The 22,688-nt window shown below is 45.1% G+C and overlaps 1 protein-coding gene across 1 annotated transcript in view; it reads right to left on the bottom strand.

The window, feature by feature from the left end:
- Positions 1-1,559: 1,559 nt before the first annotated feature.
- Kpna6 (karyopherin subunit alpha 6) overlaps positions 1,560-22,688 on the bottom strand; it is a 34,554-nt gene continuing 13,425 nt past the window's right edge. Inside the window, exons 2-14 of the mRNA XM_036178719.1 lie at positions 22,047-22,180; positions 19,548-19,640; positions 19,105-19,204; positions 17,562-17,656; positions 15,988-16,119; positions 13,763-13,851; positions 13,184-13,283; positions 12,670-12,833; positions 12,275-12,353; positions 10,260-10,385; positions 9,632-9,759; positions 7,924-8,102; positions 1,560-5,901 (exon numbers count right to left, since the gene is read on the bottom strand). Coding sequence (XP_036034612.1) covers positions 5,714-5,901; positions 7,924-8,102; positions 9,632-9,759; positions 10,260-10,385; positions 12,275-12,353; positions 12,670-12,833; positions 13,184-13,283; positions 13,763-13,851; positions 15,988-16,119; positions 17,562-17,656; positions 19,105-19,204; positions 19,548-19,640; positions 22,047-22,180 — 1,607 coding nt within the window. The 3' untranslated portion in view covers positions 1,560-5,713. The remainder of the gene's footprint in view (positions 5,902-7,923; positions 8,103-9,631; positions 9,760-10,259; positions 10,386-12,274; positions 12,354-12,669; positions 12,834-13,183; positions 13,284-13,762; positions 13,852-15,987; positions 16,120-17,561; positions 17,657-19,104; positions 19,205-19,547; positions 19,641-22,046; positions 22,181-22,688) is intronic.

The following is a 22,688-nucleotide window of genomic DNA, read 5'->3' on the forward strand; positions in this document are numbered from 1 at the left end:
TCCAGGGTAGCCTGATCTACGGAGCTAGTATCAGGACAGCTAGGGCTGTTGCACAGAGAAACCCTATCTTGAAAAACAAAAACAAATAAACGAACATAAAGTTAAATGCCTGTCTGCCAGGGTACTACCAACAATCGATCATGTCATTGGTCTCCAGGGTAGCTGACATTGATATTCCTGTCTCAAATGACACCTGGCAAGTAGATGACACCCTGCCTAGCCTCCCCTATCACTCGGACTCTACCTAGTATTTGTGAAGCCTTCGGTATAAAACCCAGTTCAGGGGGGAAAGTGAGAAAAGGAAATGAACTGAGTAAAACCACAGTCTTCCAATCAAAACCTTGCGTGCGGGTTTAATCAGATGTCCATCGCTTGACAAGTCTCTCAACTGGAGAGTCTGTGAACATCCAACTTTCATGGAGTTTGTGGGGTGTGAGGTAATGCTGAACCAGAAGAGGTCAAGATAATAAAATGGGAGTGGAGCAGAGGGGGTCCCGGGGCATACAGAAGCATAGAGAGGTCACGGATGTTCATAATCTTGTCTGTAGACTGGGCTGGCCTTGAACTCACAGAGATCCTCCTGCCTCCTGAGTGCTGGGATTAAAGGTGTGGGCCACCACCACCTGGCTCAAAATTAACAATTTTAAACATACAATTTATTGTATGCCAATTATATTTCAATAAAGCCTATTCAAAGAAAAAAATTCATAGGCACTGGGGAGATGATTCAGTTGGTAACGTATCTGCCATACAGACACTGAGCTCTAACGTTGGTTGGGTCAGGGTGAGACTATAATCCCAACACCACACAGAACACAGTAGGGCTCCTATCCCTGAAGGGCTTGCGGCCTCTGACTTCCAAATGCATGTATTTGCACTTAGGCTGATATTGTTGTTGCCCAGCTTGGGCAACGAACATACACCTCCACCAGCACCCCAATGTAACTGTCATTCCCACTGTTAAAGTACAAATTTATAATCTTCCTCCAGAGTGCTGGGATTAAAGGTGTATACCACCAAGCCTAGCAATTTAATTCTTTTTTTTTTTTTTCCCTTTATGTAGGAACTCATGTAGCCTAAGCTGGCCTTGAACTCACTAGGCAGCCAATAATCTTAGCTCTCGACCTTCCTGGCTCTGCCTTCCCCCAAGTGCTGGGGTTAGTCATATGCTACCATTCTGGCCAAAGCATGATCTCACACATCCAAATCCTATCATCCAGTGATCGGGAGCAGCACTGACACTGTCTTCACAATATGAAGAGCAGATAGTGCTTTCTTTGGTAGTTACCAAAGCACAGGGCTCCCTCCCCCACAACCTGATACAACTGCTGCTCTACTAATAACTAACGCCTTTACCTGCTGAGACGTCTTGATGGCCCCCTTTGTTTTTGAGATATGGTTTCATACAGCCAGGCTGACATCCTGCTGTATCTATCTGGCCTGCATGGTGCTGAGGTTTGGACCCAGGGCTTCATGCATGCTAGGCAGGCACTCTTACCATGGACATCTCAGGTCTTGTTTAGTTCCCAATAAGGGTCACTCCAAACCGAAGAAGAGAATTTAGAACTTTGCAACAGGTTTTTATTTTTGCTTTGTATCTATTACAGTGTTTGAAACCTAAAGAAATACATTTTCTCTTCAAATTTGGATGTGTATATAAATATCATTTGTCTGGACTCAGCACACTCAATGCCATGGTTTCTTGGCCTATTTCTGCTCTGAAATCAAGCTTTGTTTGTCTACCCAGGGGCCCTGAGAACATGAAAAAATAGAGTTTACAGTTCTTAGAAAAATAAAAGCAAATGAATTTGGAAAGCAAAACCTGTGAGGATTAAATTCACCTTTCTAGGGTTCTTACCTGGAAACCCAAGCTGTCCTTGGGTGATGTTCTGTCTGCTGGGTAGCTGAGACCTCATACCCACTTCATTTATTTAATAGGTCAAAAAAGACATTCCCCCCCCCCAAAAAAAACCAGCTAAAAAAGCCAATACCCACCTCCAGCTTCTGAGGGTTCATGGTGTGAACCTTTGACATAGTTCCCAGGCAGTTTCAGGACCTGAACTGTGACCTCCTTCACTGCTCCCTGCACAGGGTAGATCACTTTCTTCTCAAAACCTAAACATTAAAATCAGAGCCACAGGAGTGCAGGGCTAGTGGGCATCATCAGCATGTGCTAGTGTGAGCATTAGAAGTCAGGCTGGCCTAGAAGTAGGTAGGTAAGCCCAAGCCCTTGAAGACACATCACACAAGCCTTTGCCCTCTGGTGTTCAGGTTCCCCAATTTAAGCTGCTTTTTTCACAGCCAGCTTTGGTCCTGCACGTAGTTTAGGCTTCAAATAAGATGCTCTCTCAGAAGGAAACTAGGTTTTCATTCAGATTCGGTTGGAGTTGACCTCAAATTCTTCCATTGCCATGCCTGTCTTCTTCTGGGGTGGGACTAGGGGACAGACTGGGGAACAGTCAGTTATGAAGGAAGGCCTTTGGCCAAAGAGCAGCTAGTGTCCACCACATGGATCCTTAGAGGGGCAAATTCTCAGTTCGTTGGCTTAACAAAAGAATACAAAAGGTAAAACAGAAAAAATACTGGATAAGGTTGGTCTAAAATGCGCCAGAAGTCTGTCTCTTACTGCCTCGCAGGGAAGTGCCACCTGAAGCTGCTGCTACTGCTCAGAATCTCCCATGGTTCAGTGCACTGAGCCTTGTACCCTTCCCCAGCCTGCTAGGGAAGCTTGCCATCATCCTGTCTCCCTCCTGGGTCTGACGGGACCTGGAGAAGCTGGCTTTTGGCCTTCGAGAAGTTGACCCTGAGCCTGAAGAATACAGCAGAGGATGAATGCCACACTGAGTGAGCCTGGGAGAGAAGGAATGAGGTCTGAACGAAAAGAGCAGAAGCCTTCAAAGAAGGCATGTGGAGTAGGAGGGTAGAACTGCGAGGATTCCAGGCAGACAGGAGTAGAGACATTTCTTCCACAGAAGTTTGTCTTTTGACTGGATTGGTGTCAGGAAGTAGAAAGTCCATGTGGAAGAACCTTCTTTTCATCTCCATTAGCTAAATATAATAGCAGCTATAACCTGTGGTTAGCTTCAGCACACAGGCTCCTGGGAGATGACTTCCATGTACAGAAGGGAGAAGCAGTAGATACAAGGTCCCAAGCAAAGGGGACCACCAAAGATCTCCAAAAAAGGTCATCAACACCTGCTTCTTGGAAGCGTGTGTCCACAGACCCAAGTGACAATGGCGCCAAACAGGCTGGAACTCATACTGTCCTACCAGAAGGCTGCAGCCAACATTAAGGCTTGTAGTCACTGATGAGAGCTGGAGACTGAAGACAGTGTCTAGGACTGACCACTCTCTCAGTCACTAAAGAGGACTTCAGTGTGGGATGCTTAAAGCAGCTAGGTAACCAACTTCTTCCATCTGGTACTAGATCCAGCCAAAGAGATACTGGAGAAAGGATGGGGTGAGCAGGACATTTATGTCTCATACTGAGACTCTGGCTCCAATGCCAGGGGCTTAACTGTTGCTTGAGATGTTCAGAGTAGATGCTACTAGGGTTCTACTCTTCAGACAAGGGTGATGATGGCAGTCACAGAGGGCTTGTCTTTGAACTAGGAGCAGTTTGTAATAAAGCTGCAGGCCAGGTTAAAAGAAAAAAAAAAAAAAAAAAAGGCCCTGCCTATTGCCTTCCCAGAAGGCTAGAGGGTGAATAAAAGTATTTGGCTTGCCAATGTGGTCCAATGTTGGTCACAGTTTCAGTATCAACGGCCAGTCTGAACTACTTTTCTTAGGAGCAGGGCCTCAGAACTAAAGGAGACAGTTAACTGAAGGCCAATGGCCAACAAGAGTCTGAACTTCAGACCCACTAAGTGTGGGAGCCCCAGGGAGATCTGTGGGAACAGGAGTAAGACCGCCGTTTCTGAGAAAGGAAAGTGCAGATGAGGCCGGGATGCCTTGGCTTCACCACAGAGGGGTACTGTGCTGCCAGTTCCACAGCTGGTCTATACTAGCTGACAGTGTACCTTATTCCCTGCTCCCAGAGCTCAGTTTTGCTGTAATGTGTAACCTACTAAAACACAGGCCACCCTCTGAGGCATTGAACTAGCTTTACTCAAAGAAAGAAAAGGGGTCTGTAACTGTCACAAGAAAGGCGAAATTCAAGCAAGGTACAAGAACCTGCAGAAGGGAGATGCCAACAGCGCTCATCAAAGTGTCCAGGTCGCCAAGGTTCTCTGATAATAGGTGAGGCAGCTGTGTCGGGTCTTAGCTGGGTAACAGGGCCTGACACTGAGTTAGAGGAGAAGGCAGGCTTTTTTCTGCTCAGAAGCAAGGACCAGAGCAGCGGACTTCACCAGGCCCTGAGGCCCTCTTTGCTCCCTTCAGGTACTGGGACAATCAGCCCAGGCTGATGTACTTCATAAAGGCTCCGGAGGTGAGAGTTGGTCCCAAGTGGTAGCCCAGAAGCCAAGCAGAGAAGAAAAGGACCAAGTCAGTCCTTTGAGCCTGAAGCTTCTACACCTCTTTCTGGTCTTCCTCACAGTATCCCACTCACAGACGCTTTGTCCTCCTAAGACCAATTAAGACTGACCTACTTAAAATATAGAATATAAAAAAAAAATATGGAACTTTTTGACATTCTCTCCTTTGGAAGTAAAATATACATGATCCAACTATGGCAGAAGGAAGAAGAAAGGCCAAAGGCAGGGATTCCTGACTATCCCAATACACGACACTAACTCCAACCTCCTCTGCAACTTATGGGTCATCAGAGCAAGGACTTTCTCCTCAGGAGAAGGAAGGACCACAACCCCCCATCTCAAGCTCAGGAGAAAACACAGCCACCTCAGAGGCTCATTCAACTCTGAGGTGAATTTTCAAGTAAACAAATGAAGTTGGGTCGCACCATTTAGGAGGTGGGTAGGATACAGGGTCAGTAGCTACACAAGGGAAGCCCTGTCTGAAGGCCTGTGCTCCTCCCTCCCTCTCGCACTGGTGCATTTGTTCCAGGAGAGTAAGGGGGAGGTTTTAGGCATAGGGTCAGAGGAGGGAGGGACCTTTGTGGGGGGGCCCTCCCCATCAGCCTCTATTTCCAGACAGTGCTGGCAGCTGGGTTTCTAAAAACCAGCTTTTTGGGAAGAACAACCTTAATACAAGAAAAATGTGCAAAAGAAAAACTTAAATAACCAATCCAAGCATACAAGATTAATATTCGGTCAGAGCAAGAACACTTTGTTTTGGACTTCTCCCCTTCCCTCCCACCTCTGGGAATATTCCATCTGCTCAAGTACCCAAGATGAGAGTTACACACATCAGGGCAGAGGACTGGCATGGATGAAGCAAGATAAATGGGAAGGAAGTCACCACTAAAGAAAATAAAAGAAAAAAAATTTTTAAAGGTGCAAATTGATTACCTCAGTCCTCCTTTGTCTACCCCTGGGCTCCTGGGTTAAAGACATGTGTGCAGCCAAAATAAAGTGTAAGGAAGAAACCCACACGCCCCCTTCTTGTCACAAAACCCAGTGTGAGCCTCAGATGGGTCTGTCTGTCCAGAGGGTGCTCCCTCCAGGGAAGGGGATGAGCAGGTCAAGAGCACAGTCTCCAGGGCAGCAGGTGGATGGTGGCTGCTGGTGGGGTGGCTGTTTTCCTGCCCACCAGAGGGCTGCTCTTCTGCTGGCTGGTGGTGCTTCCCATGCCCTCCCCTCCCCGGAGGCAGACATTATAGCTGGAAGCCCTCCATGGGGGCCTCGGGCTGCTGGAAGATGAACTGCTGTTGCGTTTCATCCACCTGAGGAGCCAGGCTGCTGTCGTCATCTTCTACACCAAAGTAGTGCTCGATGAGGTCGAAGGCTTTCTGGTAGATTTCCTGGTTCTCATGGCTCTGGAGAAACTCAATTTTATCCAAGCCTATGGTGGCAAGAAGAAACAAGTATGTATGTTTCCTGTCCCAGGGGACACATTTCCAAATGGAAGTAGTGAGATCCTATCATTCCTTGACTTGAGGAAGGAGTCATTGACTCCTCCTCAAATCATAACACTGCAGAAGAAATGACGTCAGAGTGCCACCTGACATTAGAGGCTCCTGGGGCCAGAGCACCACCTCAGTTTGCTCCCCAGAACCCAAGGCCAGGAAAGGCGGCAGGTGTTTACAGTCCTGGCAGGGTAGGGTGACAGTGTTGGGACAAACTACAAACTGCCGGGCCTTTCTGGTTGGCTTGTCAGCAGGGCTTCCTCAGTGAGCCCTACATCTGGGGGACCCCTCAAAAAACAAGGGGTTGAGCTCTTTAGGAACAACACCTAAGGCTGAGCCTGACCTCTGGTTCATACATGCATGCATTCATGTAAAGATCTGGGGCACACACAATTACAACTTCAAGTCCAAATCCTGTTTTAACCTAACTCTGGGCAAATCATGATTTGCCTCTTCTGAGATTGGTTGGTTAAGGCAATCCAGTTTTGTTTTGTTTTGTTTTTTTGGTTCTTCAAAGGGTTTCTCAGTGTAGCCCTGGCTGTCCTGGAACTTACTCTGTAGACCAGGCTGGCCTTGAACTCACAGAGATCTGCTTACCTCTGCCTCCTGAGGGCTGGGATTAAAGGTGTGTGCCACCACTGTCTGGCTGCAATTCAGTATTTTTACTGGAGAGACAGGTGCCTTTTTTTGTTTTTGTTTTTTGAGACAGGGGACAGGGTTTCTCTGTGTAACTTTTGGAGCCTTTCCTGGAACTCGCTTGGTAGAGCAGGCTGACCTCGAATTCAGAGATCCACCTGCCTCTGCCTCCCGAGTGCTGGGATTAAAGGCGTGCGCCACCACTGCAGGGCCCCCCCCCCCTTTTTTTTAAGAGATTTATTTATTTATTATGTATACAGAAGAGGGCAGCAGATCTCATTAGAGATGGTTGTGAGCCACCATGTGGTTGACTGGGAATTGAACTCAGGACCTCTGGAAGAGCAGTTGGTGCTCTTAACCTCCCCGAGACTGGTGTCTTTTTAGCTCCTGGTAGTAGTATATCAAATTTTGGACTGTTCGTCCTTGCGTGTCTGCCACACCTACTTTTGAGGCAGGTAGAGCCTATGAGATTAACACTGACCTATTGCTCCTCAGAGAGAGAAGGTACTGGTGGGACAAGAAAACTTGGATATTGCTGTGGGATGTTCTGTTATGTCAAATGTGTTGCTCTGATTGGTTAAAATAAGTAAAGTGCTGATTGGCCAGGAGCCAGGCAGGAAGGATAGGGTAGTCGGGACAAAGAAGAGGAGAAGGTTGGGAATAGGAAGGCTGGGAGGGGACACTGCCAGCTGCTGCCATGAGAAGCAACATGTAAAGACACCGGTAAGCCACAAGCCATGTGGCAAAGTATAGACTAACAGAAATGGGTTAATTTAAGATAGAAGAAGTAGATAACAAGCAGCCTGCCACGGCCATACAGTTTGTAAGCAATATAAGTCTCTGTGTGCTTACTTGGATGGGTCTGAGCGTCTATGGGACTGGCAGTGAGAGAGATTTGTTTGTCCTGACTGTGGGCCAGGCAGGAAAACTCTAACTACAGGATACTAAGTAGTTCTAGCTACCTGGCTAGTCAGTACATGTCAGTTACTCCCAAGGAAAGGTCTGTAACCCTATGTGTGGTAGAGTTTGGCTGGGACAGGAACTCATCACTTGCTTAAAAACAGACTCGAAGGTCGGTGAGACGACTCAATGGGTAAAGGTGTCTGCTGCCAAACCTGACAATTCTTACAACTCACATGGTGGAGAGAGAAGAACTGACTCTTCCAGGTTGTCGTCTGACCTTCATACCACGTGTGCCTTATCATGTGTGTTCACACTCACACATATACACATACACCAGTGAGTGGGTAAATAAATGTAAAATGTGTGGATGTGCTCCAACATCTCCCTGCTAACAGACACAGGTCAGGGAGAGAACTTACCATAGGCTTCTTCGATGAGGCCACAGTAGGGGTTGACCCCTGAACCACTGCGCTTGCCCTCCTGCTCTCCAAGCCGCAGGATGTTCTCTAGTCCATTGAGGGCTACTTGCACAATCTTTGAATCCATCACAGTTAGCAAGTCACACAGGGGTTTGATGCAGCCCAGTGACACCAGGTACCTGGGGATGAGAGATGAAGTAAGCTCCAAATTCATGCAGAACAAGTCAAGTGCTAAGCAGGTGCTTCACCTAGGGTCTCCCTCATGCAAACCAATACTTTCAGCAGGAGTTCTTCCCGAGTCTTGATAATCCCGTCCCTCACCTCACTCTCTCTGCCCACACTCTGCCACTGATCTAGTTCCCTAATGAACACACCAGAGTCCTAATGTCACCCTGGCTAGAATATTATCACTCTAGGCATATTAAGAAATTCTTTGCCGGGCAGTGGTGGCGCACGCCTTTAATCCCAGCACTTGGGAGGCAGAGCCAGGTGGATATCTGTGAGTTCGAAGCCAGCCTGGTCTACAAAGCGAGTTCCAGGAAAGGCGCAAAGCTACACAGAGAAACCCTGCCTTGAAAAACCAAAAAACAAACAAATCAAAACAACACAGAGAAACCCTGTCTCGAAAAACCAAACCAAACAAACAAATTCATTCTTCAGGTTCCTTATTTTCTTGAGTACAAGCTCTATTTTGTATTAATACAGACTGCCTACAATCTGGCTCCTACCCCTTTATTAAGTTGTAGTCAAATTTGTGAGTATCTCCAGATTCTTGGGCCTTTTTGCATATTGTTTTCTTATCTAATAGGCATACAATATAATGTTGTATTTAATCCCCCTGAGCCCATTTATTTATAATTTATTTAATTTTATTTTTATGCGCATTGGTGTGAGGGTGTCAGGTCCCCTGGAACTGGAGTCACATACAGTTGTGAGCTGCCATTTGGGTGCTGGGAATTGAATCGGGGTCCTCTGGAAGAGCAGCCAGTGCTCTTAACGACTGAGCCATCCACCAGCTTCTCCCCTGAGCCCATTTAAAACCTGGTTTCTCTAGGTATCCCTTGTTAGCCTAGGATTCACTCCACTCTGTAGATGTTGCTGGCTTCAAATTCACAGAGATCTGCCTATCTCTGCCTCCAGAAATCCTAGGTTTAAGTTGTATACCATCATGTCCAGCTTCTGTTTTCCTTTTATTAATTTTATATTTATATTTATATTAATTCAATGGCTCTTCCTTTCTCCTGGGACTTTGTATGTACAGACTATATATATACTCCCTTCAGTAGGTTATAATTAGAGGGAAAAACACTTAACCAGTTTCCACCATCCCTCCTATTGTTTAGATGATGCAAACTAGAATAAAGGAGCATATGTACAAACTGAGCATGGAGATATCAAACTCGAGAAGAGCCCTCATCGCAAACAAACAAAAAACTCAAGCTGTAGCCTTATACAGAGGTGTGTGCACATGATCCCAGCACTTGGGAGATAGAAAAGGCCAGCCTGTCTCAATGGTGGAAGATAAGCACCATCAACAACACAGGCATCTATTCCAGAGTCTAGTATTATTTAGCAGCTTACCAGTTAAACCCTATTAACAGTTATAGACTAGGGCAGACCTTCCCATCAAAAGCCATTTAGAGTTATCTGAAAACCAAGAACAAAGGAGACCACACATATCATTAAGATGTTGGGAAAGGAATCATACCTGATTTGCTCAGGGGTTCCTCCTGATGTGGCATTGGTGATGGCCCAGGCTGCTTCTTTCCTTGTACGGAACTCTGCTTTCTGAAGGATTTCGATCAACACAGGGAAGATGTTTGCATCGATGACAGCCTGAAAGAGATGAGGAAAAAGGATGGAGGCAGAAAGGGTCAGGAATGGTGGGTGACATGCTTGTGTAATCCCAATACTTGGATGGAGGCAGGAAACCAGGAATTCAAGGTCACCTGAGGTAGCCTGGGCTCCATGAGACACTTGGGAGGCAGAGGTAGGATAGGATAGGTCTCAGAGAAAGCAAACCTAGTTCCCAAATTACTTCTGTCTTAGGCTTCTCTCTGTTAACCCACCTCAAAATTCTTTGTTCTCACCAGAGAGCTGACAAGGTATGGGGGAACCTAGCTTCCACTATGCAGAGCCTTTGACCAACTAGTCATGCTGATCCCAACTGTTTGGTGGTGTTGGGCACTGAATCCGAGCCTTGCACACAATAGGCGAACTTTCTACCACTGGGCTACACTGTTCATCCTTTGCCTTGGCTCCAATTTCTTTTCCTTTTTTTGGGGGGGCTCCAGTTTCTAATCGGAAACAAATGCTTTTTTTGGAAGCAAATCTACCTGTATTTGAGCCCTGTTACCAGCAGTGATGTTTGAAATGGTCCAGCAAGCTTCCTTCCGGATTGACTCCTTAGAGCTGCTTAGCAGGTGGAGGAGGCAAGGGAGGGCTGAACAGTTAAGAATGACCTGGACAAAAGCACACGAAATACAACAAAATTAAGTATTTAGAGTTACTCAAGTTAAAATTGGATATGCATCAAGACACCATAAACAGTGCAAAGCAAACCCATAAAATAAAATACTTGCAAATCACATATTGGCAAGGGTTAATATCCAGAATATATAAATAAGTAAGTCCTGAAATCACAAAAACACCCTAAGTAAACCACTACAAAGGAGAAAAGGGTTTGAAAAGACATTTTGTCAAAAAACGATATGTAGGCTGTCAATTAGCACGTGAAATAGGCTCAACACCACTAATCAATAGAAAAACGAAAATCAAACTCAGACAGCCTTTTACACTGGTTAGGATGGCTGTTATAAAAACACCAGGCCGGGCGGTGGTGGCGCACACCTGTAATCCCAGCACTTGAGAGGCAGAGGCAGGTGGATCTCTGTGAGTTCAAGGCCAGCCTGGTCTACAAAATGAGTTCCAGGACAGCCTCCAAAGCTATAGAGAAACCGTCTCGAAAAACCAACCAACCAACCAAACAAACGAAAACCACACACACCAGAAAATGGGATGTGCAGGAAAGAGGGAGAATCTGTGCTGGTAGAGACAGAAAATGAAAGCAGCTAAACTCATAAAATTATCATAAATTACCATGTTATTTAATTTCTTTTTCATAACATGACCCAAAGAAATGAAAGCACAGACTGAGCAGTGTATACCAGGTCCATGGCGGCATTATTCACAATAGCTAGGAAGTGAAAACGGCATAAATGTTCTCAAGACGGATGGAAGGGATTTTAAAAATACAGTACACACAAACATTCAGCCTTAATAGGGAATTCTGACACATGCTATCACACAGATGAACCTTGGAGACATTGTGCTAACCAAGCCAGATGTAAGAGATAAATATTGTGACTCCACTTATAATGAACAGTGTCTGCAGCAATCCAATGGAATAAAACTCCACATCAATAGCAAGAGAAACTCTGACCACATACCGCTCACTGAAGAAATCAAAAGGAAATCAGCAGAGGTCTATGTTGAAAAAGGGAAACTTTTTTTTTCATTTTACATTTACGTGCTCATGTGTGTGCAGGATGCACACTATTTTACTTTTCTGAGACAGGACCTTGTTACATTGCTCAGGCTGGTCTTAAGGTCCTGGGCTCATGTGATCCTTCCCACTTCAGCCTCCCCAGCAGATGCACCACTCTGCTGCTGGTTTGAAGGAATCATTTTTCATATCTTTGGTTTTTTGAGATAGGGTTTCATATAGTTGAGGATGGCCTTGAACTAACTGACCCTTCTGCCTCTAAACTCTAAGTGCTAGCTAGGATTGCAGGTGTGTGCCACACATAGCTCAAAAGGTTAACATGAGGTGAACATAAGGTGATGCCTATGTGACCGGAAAGGTCTAGAAAGTATTGGTGGAACCCACAGCTTTCAGTATCTCAAAAGGATCACAGATCAGATCTAACTCCTTATAATGTCCCAGTAAATCCAACCACTCCATTTAGCTTTCTTTACACAAGTTCCAACTGGATGATTTGTTTCTAATTTGGTTTTTGTTTGTTTGTTTGTTTTGGTTTTTCGAGACAGGGTTTCTCTGTAGTTTTGGTGCCTTTCCTGGATCTCGCTCTGTAGACCAGGCTGGCCTCGAACTCACAGAGATCCGCCTGGCTCTGCCTCCCGAGTGCTGGGATTAAAGGCGTGCGCCACCGCCGCCTGGGTTGTTTCTATTTGTTGGGAGAAGAAGGGCTTCTGATAATATAGGGAGTGGCAGTTAAAACTGTTATAGAAAACCATTCATTCTCTGCTAGACCATGCAGCCGTCACAGAGGAAGACTTTCGTCCCCACAGCTAGCCTGAGTTAAGATCTTCTTGCCCTCTTCTTCCTTACCTGGGTCTGGATGTCATCTCCAGTGACAATGTTACCCACAGCTCTCAAGGCAGGAGATGCCACTTTGTAGTCGTTGTGCCTACAGAGGAAGGACAGCTCATCAGCAGTGAAGCAATGCATGTCCAGCCCTGCTGAACATCAAGGCTGGCGGTGCTCCTTAGAGCTCCAGACCTAGGGTAGGTCAGCAATCTGTTGTTCGGGGTTTTTTTTTTTTGTTTGTTTTATGAGGCAGTCTTACTCGGCAGCTTAGGCTATCCTTGAATTTGTGACTCTCCTGCCTCAGCCCCCAAATGCTGGGATTCTAGGCATATACCACCATGCCCAGCTTAGGATTGAGCTCTTGGAACTTGGTAAAGCTAAGGAAACTTTGACCCTCTTAAACTGAAACAACTTACATTAGAAGTTCCACCAGTCTCCGACAGACTCCAGAGTCTATGACTGCCTGGATCTTCTCATTGGGGCCATCAGACAGGTAAGAGAGGGCCCAGCAAGCATCTGCCAGCAAGTCTGAGTCGCTGCTGAAGAGTAGGCGAGACAATACAGGCAAACAAGGAGAGACCTGTTGGAAGCAGTGAGGAGGACTGAGAGCAGAGCTGGATCAGGCTGTCACTGAGCCTATCATTGCCACCCCACCCAACTCGTAATTCTAGAGCTTGGAAATGTCATCAGACCTGCAGGCCCACCCTTTACCTTCCTACCAAGGTACACAAGATCACCTGCTACACTGACAAGTGCCCCCCCCCCTTTTTTTGCAGCAGAGTATCCAACCCAGGGCCTACCACTGAGCTAAATCCCCAACCCCAACAAGTGCCTTTTAGTTTCACGTGATTTGAGATTCTCAGGGGTCTTCCCAAAACTGAAAAAGACTTCCTATAATGGAATCTGGTAGTAGTTATAAGCAGCTCTCACCTTTGCAAATTCTGGAGGCGGGTTCTTCCCTCGGCAGAGGTTTGACAGGGCCCAGACTGCATTCCGCGTCATTGTCAGTCGTGTGGACTTAGTAAGGAGTCTGAAGGACCAAGGAAGTCATAATCTGAGCACTGACCTTCTAGCACAAGGCTCTGACCACTCAAACCTAGAGGCAAACCCAGACTCTTTCCATCCTATAAAAGGGTCCCTATGTATTCCTGGCTGATCTGAAACTTGCTATGGAGACCAGGTTGGTCTCTCAAATGCTAGCATTAAAGGTGTGCACCACTACACCAGGCTTTATTTATTTATCTATTTATCTATTTTTATTTTATTTATTTAAAATAGGGTTTCTCTGGTTAGCCATAGTGGTCCTGAAACTTGCTCTGTAAACCAGACTGGCCTGGAACAAGAGCTCTGCCTGTTTCTACTTCCTGAATGTTGGGATTAAAGGCATATGTCACGACCGCCTGGCTCAGTGCTTTTCTACCTTAAGGAATCAAGCAAGCTGCCCACAAAATGTACTGCCACTTAGCAACCTTATAGATGCCCCAAGTGCAAATGATTGCAATTACTCACGTTAACAAAGGATTAAGGATGGAACAATTCAAGACGTAATCTCTGCAAACGGAACTGTCTCCAGCTATGTTTCCCAGAGCCCAGACTGCCTGAAAAGGGATAATGGAACTGTTACTCACAGAGCCTGGTAGCTTCTGTGACTATTGGCTGTTGTTTTTTGTTTGTTTGTTTGTTTTGCTTTTTTTGTTTTGTTTTGTTTTGTTCGTTTGTTTTTTCGAGACAGGGTTTCTCTGTGTAGTCTTGGCTGTCCTAGAACTTGCTCTGTAGACCAGGCTGGCCTCAAACTCAGAGATCCACCTGCCTCTGCACACCACACCACAACCCTCACCCCAGTGCTGGGATTAAACGTGTGTGCCATCACTGCCTGGATTCTGTGACTTCTTATAATCAGGGCAATGACAGTGTTAGGGATTGACAGCAAGCTCAAGTGATCTCTCTCCTGGGCTTGCTCTATCAGAGCTTTCCCAGAAGGCCCTGGTATTGTGGAGGAAGACAGGCTGCTATCTAAACTGAAGCCAGAGACACCAAACTATCACCTCATCCCTTCCATTAGAAAGGGAAAAAGCCATCAGAAAGACTGGTTTCTCTCTCCACCACAGACCAGATCTATACCAGGTAAAGGAGAAAGAGCCCACGACTGTTCTCCAAGTCTGTGTAAGGATCACAGACTAACTCATGTTCATAACTGGAACATCAAGTCTTTTCCTTTTATCATTTACTTTTATTTAATTATTTATTTATTTTCAGGTGGGTCTTACTATGAACCCCTGGCTAGCCTGGAACTCATTATGTAACTTCCAAAGTCACAGAGATTATAGGTATCTGCTACCATGCCCAACTACCTCTCTCCATTTCTATGAAACTCGTAAGAATCCATAGGAGAAATGGAGTTGTGTCTTCAGCTCCACGGTGTGGCATCTTTTCCAATAGCACCTTTGATACTAAAATTATAAAATTTATCCCACACTAACAACTAATTCTCTGACATCAACTGTATGTCTGTCTGATAGTTTCATTCAATTCCAACACTAACTCCTGGATTTAGCACAGATGCCACAGGTCAGTCTTGGAGAACTGAACCCACTTTGGACAATGGAGATTCTTTTTTTTTTCCGAGACATGGTCTCTCTGTGTAGCTTTGCGCCTTTCCTGGAACTCACTCTCTAGACCAGGCTGGCCTGAAACTCACAGAGATCCGCCTGCCTCTGCCTCCTGAATGCTGGGACTATAGGTGTACGCCACCACCGCCCGGGTTGTTTTGTTTTTTTGTTTTTTGTTTTGTTTTTTTATTTGACAATGGAGATTCTTACAATCCTTTTAGCTTGTTAGTTCACTAGAATGACTGAGGTAACTAGAAAAAAAAAAAAAAACAATTTATTTGTGTTTACTCAGATATCATCAAGGATGTGACTCAGCAAAGTCCAAATGGAACAGAACAGGATAGAACAGGACAGCGGGGAGAGAGGTGATAGCACACAGCTTTTAAGACCTCCGTCAACTTCTCAGTGCATGAATATGCTTATTCTCTGGGAAATTCTCATTGTTCAAGTGTATATCTGTTTTTTTGAAGCAGGTTAGCCTTAGGCTTGCTATGCATCCAAGGACAAGCTTGAACCCTGGATCCTTCAGCTTTTATCTCCAAAGTGCTGGGATTACAGATTTACTGGGGTTTTGTGGTACTGAGGATTGCACCCAGCGATTTATTCATACATACTAAGCAAGTACTCTACCAACTGAACTACATACATTCTCTAGCCCCTCACTGTTCAAGTGTTTTCACAGTCCAATCTCCAAAGCAATACCCATATGTTATAGAGAGGTGTGGTCTGAGTTCTTACCCCCTAACTCTGCTTGTCCATGCTAGGGACCAAACCCATCCAAAGGGGCCCTAGCTGCTCCCTTCTGATTAATTTCATTATACAGACTGAGGTGGTTCCAGTGGAGCTCTGTAAGTAACAAGTGATACTCGAACAACTGACAGAATTCCCAGACCTGTAAGAGCACCATTCAAAACCTGCAATAAAAACCTAAAAACACACTTTCCATTTTCTGCTTTGCTTTTTAAGATAAGGTCTCTCCACACAGCCTTGGCTGTCCTCAAACTCACAGATATCTGACTGCCTCTGTCTCTTGAGTGCTGAGATTAAAAGCATGTGCTAATGAGCATGCCTCCAAATAAAAATTTTTATTATACTGTCCATACCATCAGAATCTTAGAGTATTACCTGTTCTTGTACATCTTCAAAGTCTGAATTAAGCAGCTCAATAAAAATGGGGACAGCTCCTGCTTCGATGACGATTTTGGTCTGCTGAGAGGTTCCAGAGGCAATGTTTGTTAGAGCCCAGGCAGCTTCAAACTGGAAGTGAGATTAGACCACAACTGAGAGGTCGTTCCAGACCAAGCAACCTACCTACCATCTGTCTCAAAACAGTAATATGCAGCACATAAAGAAACCAAAACCAAACATGTCTTTACCCACCATCCTTTAAGGAGCAGAAGAGCAGCAGTGTGCTAACGGAGTCCTGAACTATACAATCAACACCCATGGCTTACTTTCTCATGTTCTGAGCTTTGGTTTTTTCGTTTCTGAAACCAGGGTAAGAGTGATGGTGTGTTCTCTTCTCCCACTTCCCTCCCTTCAAGATGTTGCTCCACAGCCAAGATTGGCTTTGGCTTTTGCCTCTGCCCTTTATGTGCTGGAATTACAGGCATGAGCTACTGTTCCTGGTTGAGATGGCTCTCAAACTACTCTCTGCTGTGTCTCTAACCAGTTCTGATGGACTTGCTCATCATCTGTTTCTGGAGAGCAGAGACCCAGAGAGGCTGTGTTATCTGCATCAGCTCACTAAATTAGGGGTACACAAGATCCTTTGATTTATAATGTCACAGTGTATCACATACCGGGGTCTCAGAAATAAAAAACTTCCTTTGTGAGTTTTCTTTCTTTCCTTTCCTTTTTTTTTTTGTTTTTTTGTTTTTTTGTTTTTTTGAGACAAGGTTTCTCTGTGAAATAGTCCTGGCAGTCCCAAAACTCACTTTGTAGACCAGGCTAGCCTCAAACTCAAAGAGATGTGTCTGCCTTTGCCTCCCAGTGCTGGGATTAAAAGTGTGCACCACCACTGGTTCAAGGATTCTCTCTCTCTCTCTCTCTCAAGGGTCTTGCTATGTATGTACATAGTCCAGGCTGGTATCAAACTTGTGGCAACCCTTATGCCCCAGCCCATTGTGTGCTGAAATTATTTGTGTATGCTACCACATCTGGCTTAAAGCATTATTTCTCCATCATATATTAACGTTTTGTGTAATATACATTGTGGAAACTCAGCCAGGTTCACAAATTACCTCATATAATTATTGAGATCTTAAACATTTTTTTTTCTTTAATTTTGTGTAACTGTGTGTGCGCCCAAGTGTCATGGCATGCTTGTGGAGATCAGAGGACAACCTGCAGGAGCCAGTGCTCATTCCACAATGTCACATTGTCGGGCCTACTGGGAATGCCTTAATCTGATGAGCCATTTCACTGGCCCTGAGATATTTTTCTTAAAAAAAAAAAAAAAAAAAAAAAAAAAAAAGACACTCACTGTGTAGACTTGGCTGGCCTCAAACTCACAGATTTGTCTTCCTTTGCTGGTTGCAAAGGTTGCGCTACCACACCCGGCCCTGAAACTGTTTTTAAGGAAGATATTTCAATTGATAGTTTCCCTATTACTTTTCCATTCCCTTAAGATATGCCTGCAGAAGCCCACTGTCAGCTCTGGGGACGTTCCCCAGCATCTCACGCATGGGAGCTGTTACCTGTAATGTACAGTTCTCACCCCTCTTCAGAAACTCCACAAACCGGTCAACTACTCCCGGAGTGTTAATAACTTCATCTATTGGAGGACTCGGCTCTAGAGGGAGACAGGAAGGATGAAAAGTCAGGGAAGCTTTGCCAACCCATTCACAGTCCTGGATGCTTCTGATCATCCTTAAAATCATCCCAAACTGCCTTTTGCTCATCTACGAACTGCACAATACACTGGCATGTTACAAGCATTGGTAATCCTAATTTAGGTGTGCACAGTGTGGCTTACTAACTGTAAACACAACAGAAAGGAGAAAAGGTGAAGGAACGAGCAACCCGAGTCTAGACATTTCCCTTCAAACGAAGGTCTGCTCTTTTCCTGGGAGGAAAGTTTAGTATACTCAAACAAGAGACATTTTTGTTATCATATACCTTGTTTTCAGGACTAAAAACCAACAGCAAAGCCTTGCACATCTGATCTGATACATCCAATTTTTATAGAGCAACTCTGTGTACCACACTGTTCTAGATACCGAGGATCGAGTATGACACAGCCAAAGCTCCTGCACTCACAGAACTCATGGTGGTAGTGAAAGGCAGGCCGTTAGAAAGTAGTTTGTTATTTTTATTTATTTTTTTGGTTTTTCAAGACAGGGTTTCTCTGTGTAGTTTTATATCTTTCCTGGAACTCACTTTGGAGACCAGGCTGGCCTCGAACTCACAGAGATCCGCCTGGCTCTGCCTCCCGAGTGCTGGAATTAAAGGCATGCACCACCACCGCCCGGCAGTTTGTTATTTTTAAAAAAATAAAAATAAATTAAAAAAAAAAAAAAGAAAGCAGTTTGTTATTTTTATAGACACAGGGTTTCACTGTGTAGACCAGGCTGGCCTGGAACTCACAAAGATCCACCTGCCTCTGCGTCCCCAATGCTGGGATTAAAGGTGTGCACCACCGATGCCTGGCTGTAAATCCAGAACTGGGGAGGTGAGGCAGAAGGATCTGGAGAAGGCTAACAAGACTATCATTTAAAAAAAAAAAAAAAAAAAAGGAAGAAAGAAAAACGAAGAACAGTTTTTTATCTGCAGACTCTTCTCCAATACATGATAAGAGTCAGAGATCAGGCCAGGCTTCACTTAGAAGGTCTAACTAGGGGCTGAAGTCACAGCTCAGAGTTAAGAGCATACAGTGCTTTTGCAGAGTTCTGTTCTCAGCACCTATCCATTCAAGCAGCTCCTAACAGATTAACTCCAGCTCCAGAGGATCTGACATCCTCTTCTGCCCTCTGTGGGCACACATACTCATGTGGCATACTCTTTAAAAAAAAAAAAAAAAAAAAAGGGATGGATAGTTGAAGGAAGTGCTGGCAGATTTTTGAGAGAAGAGGCTATTAGCAGAGGGACTATCAAATGTAAAGGGGATGTGCCTGACTTACTCAAAGAAAAGCTGGTCAGGAAGGCTATAGTAGAATGAGCAATGGGTGGTAGGTAAGTAAAAGGAGACAGGAGACTAAATTATATAGCACCTCTTTGAGAAGGAGCCTTTGGACTGTATACCTTTGGAGAGGAGCTTCCGGAATTTCTGGGTGGTTGCTAACTGCAAGTCAGAGTCATCAGAAAAGAGCATCTCCACCATCTCTCTTGTGATCACACTTTCCTAGAATACAAAACAGGTTATGACCTTGTGGATAATAATGAAGCCAGATGAGAGCATATAATCCTGCACAGCTTCCTGATTTTTAATATCCCCAAGTAAAAGGATGACGTAACAGATCCAGAAAGAGGGTCTATTTAATCCAAGTCTGCTTCACAACACAACACTGGAAAGTGATTCCTAATCTGTGATGTAACCACTAACTTCCCTGAATCCTTGCGTGAGTGTTGAAGCTGATTGACACAAAAAGCAAGGAAGAGCTTAACATGACTGCAAAGATCCAAGGTGGCATGGCCACCTGACTGCTGTTCTGAGAACAGCGATGGCCATGCTTTGAAGGGCTTACCCCAGTAGTAGAGCTCACGTAGGAGTCCATAAGCAGACTGTCGAACATGGCAGCCTCTTCATTAATCAGCTCCACATTTCTCCGTTTAAAAAGCTGAAAAGCAAAGTGAGGAGACAGAGCTAGTACTGCTCACAAACTGAAGAAAGAGTAACTTGAAGCTAGATTATGAAGTTATAACAAAGAAATAACAGCAGGAAGAAAATGAGGCCAAATGTAAATAATGAAACATATTCAACAGCTTTACTTTTTTTATATTAAAGCCACAATTCATGGCCTTATTCTTTTCTTTTCTTTTTTTTTTTGGGGGGGGGGGGGACAGGGTTTCTCTGTGTAGCTTTGCGCCTTTCCTGGAACTCACTTGGTAGACCAGGCTGGCCTCAAACTCAGAGATCTGCCTGCCTCTGCCTCGATTAAAGGCATGCGCCACCAGCCACCATCGCCTGGCTCAGCTTTACCTTTTTTTTTTTTTTAAGATTTGTTTATTATGTATACAGTGTTCTATCTGCATTTATGACTGCAGGCCAGAAGAGGGCGCCAGATCTCATTACAGATGGTTGTGAGCCACCATGTGGTTGCTGGGAATTGAACTCAGGACCTCTGGAAGTTCTCTTAACCACTGAGCCATCTCTCCAGCCTCTAAAAAAAATTTTTTTTAAAGTATTTAGATTAAAAAAAAATTATGTGACTGGGCAGTGGTGGCGCATGCCTTTAATCCCAGCACTCGGGAGGAAGAGCCAGGCGGATCTCTGTGAGTTCGAGGCCAGCCTGGTCTACAGAGCGAGATCCAGGAAAGGCGCAAAGCTACACAGAGAAACCCTAACTTGAAGGAAAAAAAAAAAAGTTTATGTGTGTGAACATGAGTGAGTTCAGGTATATCACATGCATAGAGGAGCCCATAGAGGCCACAAGAGTGCATCAGATCCCTTAGAAGTAATGTCAGGGGCTAGAGAGATGGCTCAGAGGTTAAGAACACGGACTGTTCTTCCAAAGGTCCTGCAGGGACACATGCAGGCAGAATACTGTATACATAACAAATAAATCTTTAAAAAAAAAAAAAAAAAAAAAAAAGAGAGAAGAAGAAGAAGAAGAAGAAGAAGAAGAAGAAGAAGAAGAAGAAGAAGTAAAGTCAGCCAGACAGTGGTGGTGCAAACCTTTAATCCCAGGAGGCAGAGGCCGGCAGAGAGCGAGTTCCCAGGCAGCTAGAGCTACAGAGAAACCTTGTCTTGAAATCTGAACCAAACCCAAACAAACAAAAATCTCGAGTCACATATGGTTATAAACCACCATATAGGTCTAGAAACCGATTCAGTAATCGCTCTTAACAGCTAAGCCGTCTCTCCAGTACTAAATTAAAAGGTGAACAAAAGAGAGGGTAAGAGACGATTCAGTGGGTAAAGCACTTGCTGAACCGAACAAGCAAGCATGAGTACCTGAGTTTGAATCCCTAGCACCCCTGTAAAGGGTAGGTGTAATCCCAGAGCTACTATAGTAAGATGGGAGACAAGACAGGCTGGCTACGCATCAGTGAACAACACAACACAAAACCAAACCAGGAGATCCAGTCTCAAACAAGGCGGAAGGTGAGAGCTGAGTACCAGAGGATGTCCTCCGACTTCCACACATATGACATGGCACCTACAACTTACATCTTGATCCATACACCAAGGGACCAAATAAACAAAACCACAAGGAACAAGAAGCTAGAACTATGTAAGATAAAAACGATGTTTGAGGCTGGGAGGTAGTATCGCATACTTTGACTGCCAGTACTCAGGAGGTGGAGGCAGAGGCAGGAGGAGTGACTCTGAGTTCAAGGCCAGCCTGGTCTAAAGAGTGAGTTCAAGGATAGCCAGGGCTATACTGAGAAATGGTGTCTTGAAAAACAAAAGGGGATAAGAAATTGGTTTTCTCAAAGTTTCCAACATTTCTTTACAAAAGGAACCTGGAGGGCTGGGGAGATGGATAAATCAGTAAAGTGCTTGCAAAGTGCAGACCCCAGCGCCAGGTGAGTGAGGTGGAGCAGTGCACACACACGTGCGCGCGCGCGCGAGCTAACACACACCTATAATCCCAGCACCGAGGAGGGAGGATCTCTGGAGCTCATGGCTAGTCAAGGCATTTCAGTGGGTGTCAGGTTCAATGACTGACCCTGACAAACAAACAAACTGAAGGACTAGCCTGCTAGATAGATAAGCTGTATTTCCCTAGGCCAGCGGTTCTCAACCTATGGGTCATGGCCCATGTGGGGGACTGAATGACCCTTTCACAGGGGTGCCTAAGACCATTGGAAAACACAGATATTTGCCTTATGATTCTTAACAGCAGCAACATTACAGTTGTAACAACACAAGTTTTATGGCTGGGTTCAGCACCTGAGGAACTTATTGAAGGTTCACCGCTTAGGAACAGGGAAGACAAAGGTCAGCCGGAGAGGTGGCTAACAAAGGTGACCACTCTTCCTGACAGGTGTGGTGGAGAAGAACCCTCCAGGTAACCTACCTGTTGTTCTCGCTTCTGTTTCCGAAGCTGGATGCCCTCTTCCTCCCGCCTTCGTCTCATTTCCTCAGGGTTTAAGGCATTGTTCTTATAGCTCTTCATTCGGTAATTGTCCTTCCCTGGGCTTGCCATGGTCTCTAGAAGGGAAGACATGTCAGAGCTGTGAGACAGCAGCATTTCCTGTTCACACATAAACGAAACGAAAGCATCAATCAAGAGAGAGAAGGCCGCAAACAAGTGCTGGACTTGAGAAGAAATGAAAAGGCAGTAACCTAGGGAACCTCCAGAAGCTAGGCGTGTCTCAGAAACCCACTTGGCAAAGTCCACACAGATTTATCATGGGTGGGGAGGGGATGCAAGCAGCCCGGTAGAGATGGCTCAGTGCTTAAGAGTATTTGTTGTTCTTGTAGAGGACCCAGATTCGGTTTCCAGAATCCATATGGTGGCTGACAACCATCTGTGACTCCAGTTCCAGGGGATCCTCTTCTAGCCTCTGAATGTACCAGGCATACATGAAGGTAAAATACTCATACACATAAATTAAAACAAAAATCATAAGCCCCTCCATCCCCCCAAAAAAAACTAACAAGAGGAACTTGGAGAGATAATTCAGTGGTTAAGAGTACGTGCTGCTCTTGTGGTGGA

This window comes from Onychomys torridus, chromosome 2, assembly GCF_903995425.1.
Source record: "Onychomys torridus chromosome 2, mOncTor1.1, whole genome shotgun sequence".
NCBI classification, from domain to species: Eukaryota; Metazoa; Chordata; class Mammalia; order Rodentia; family Cricetidae; genus Onychomys; species Onychomys torridus.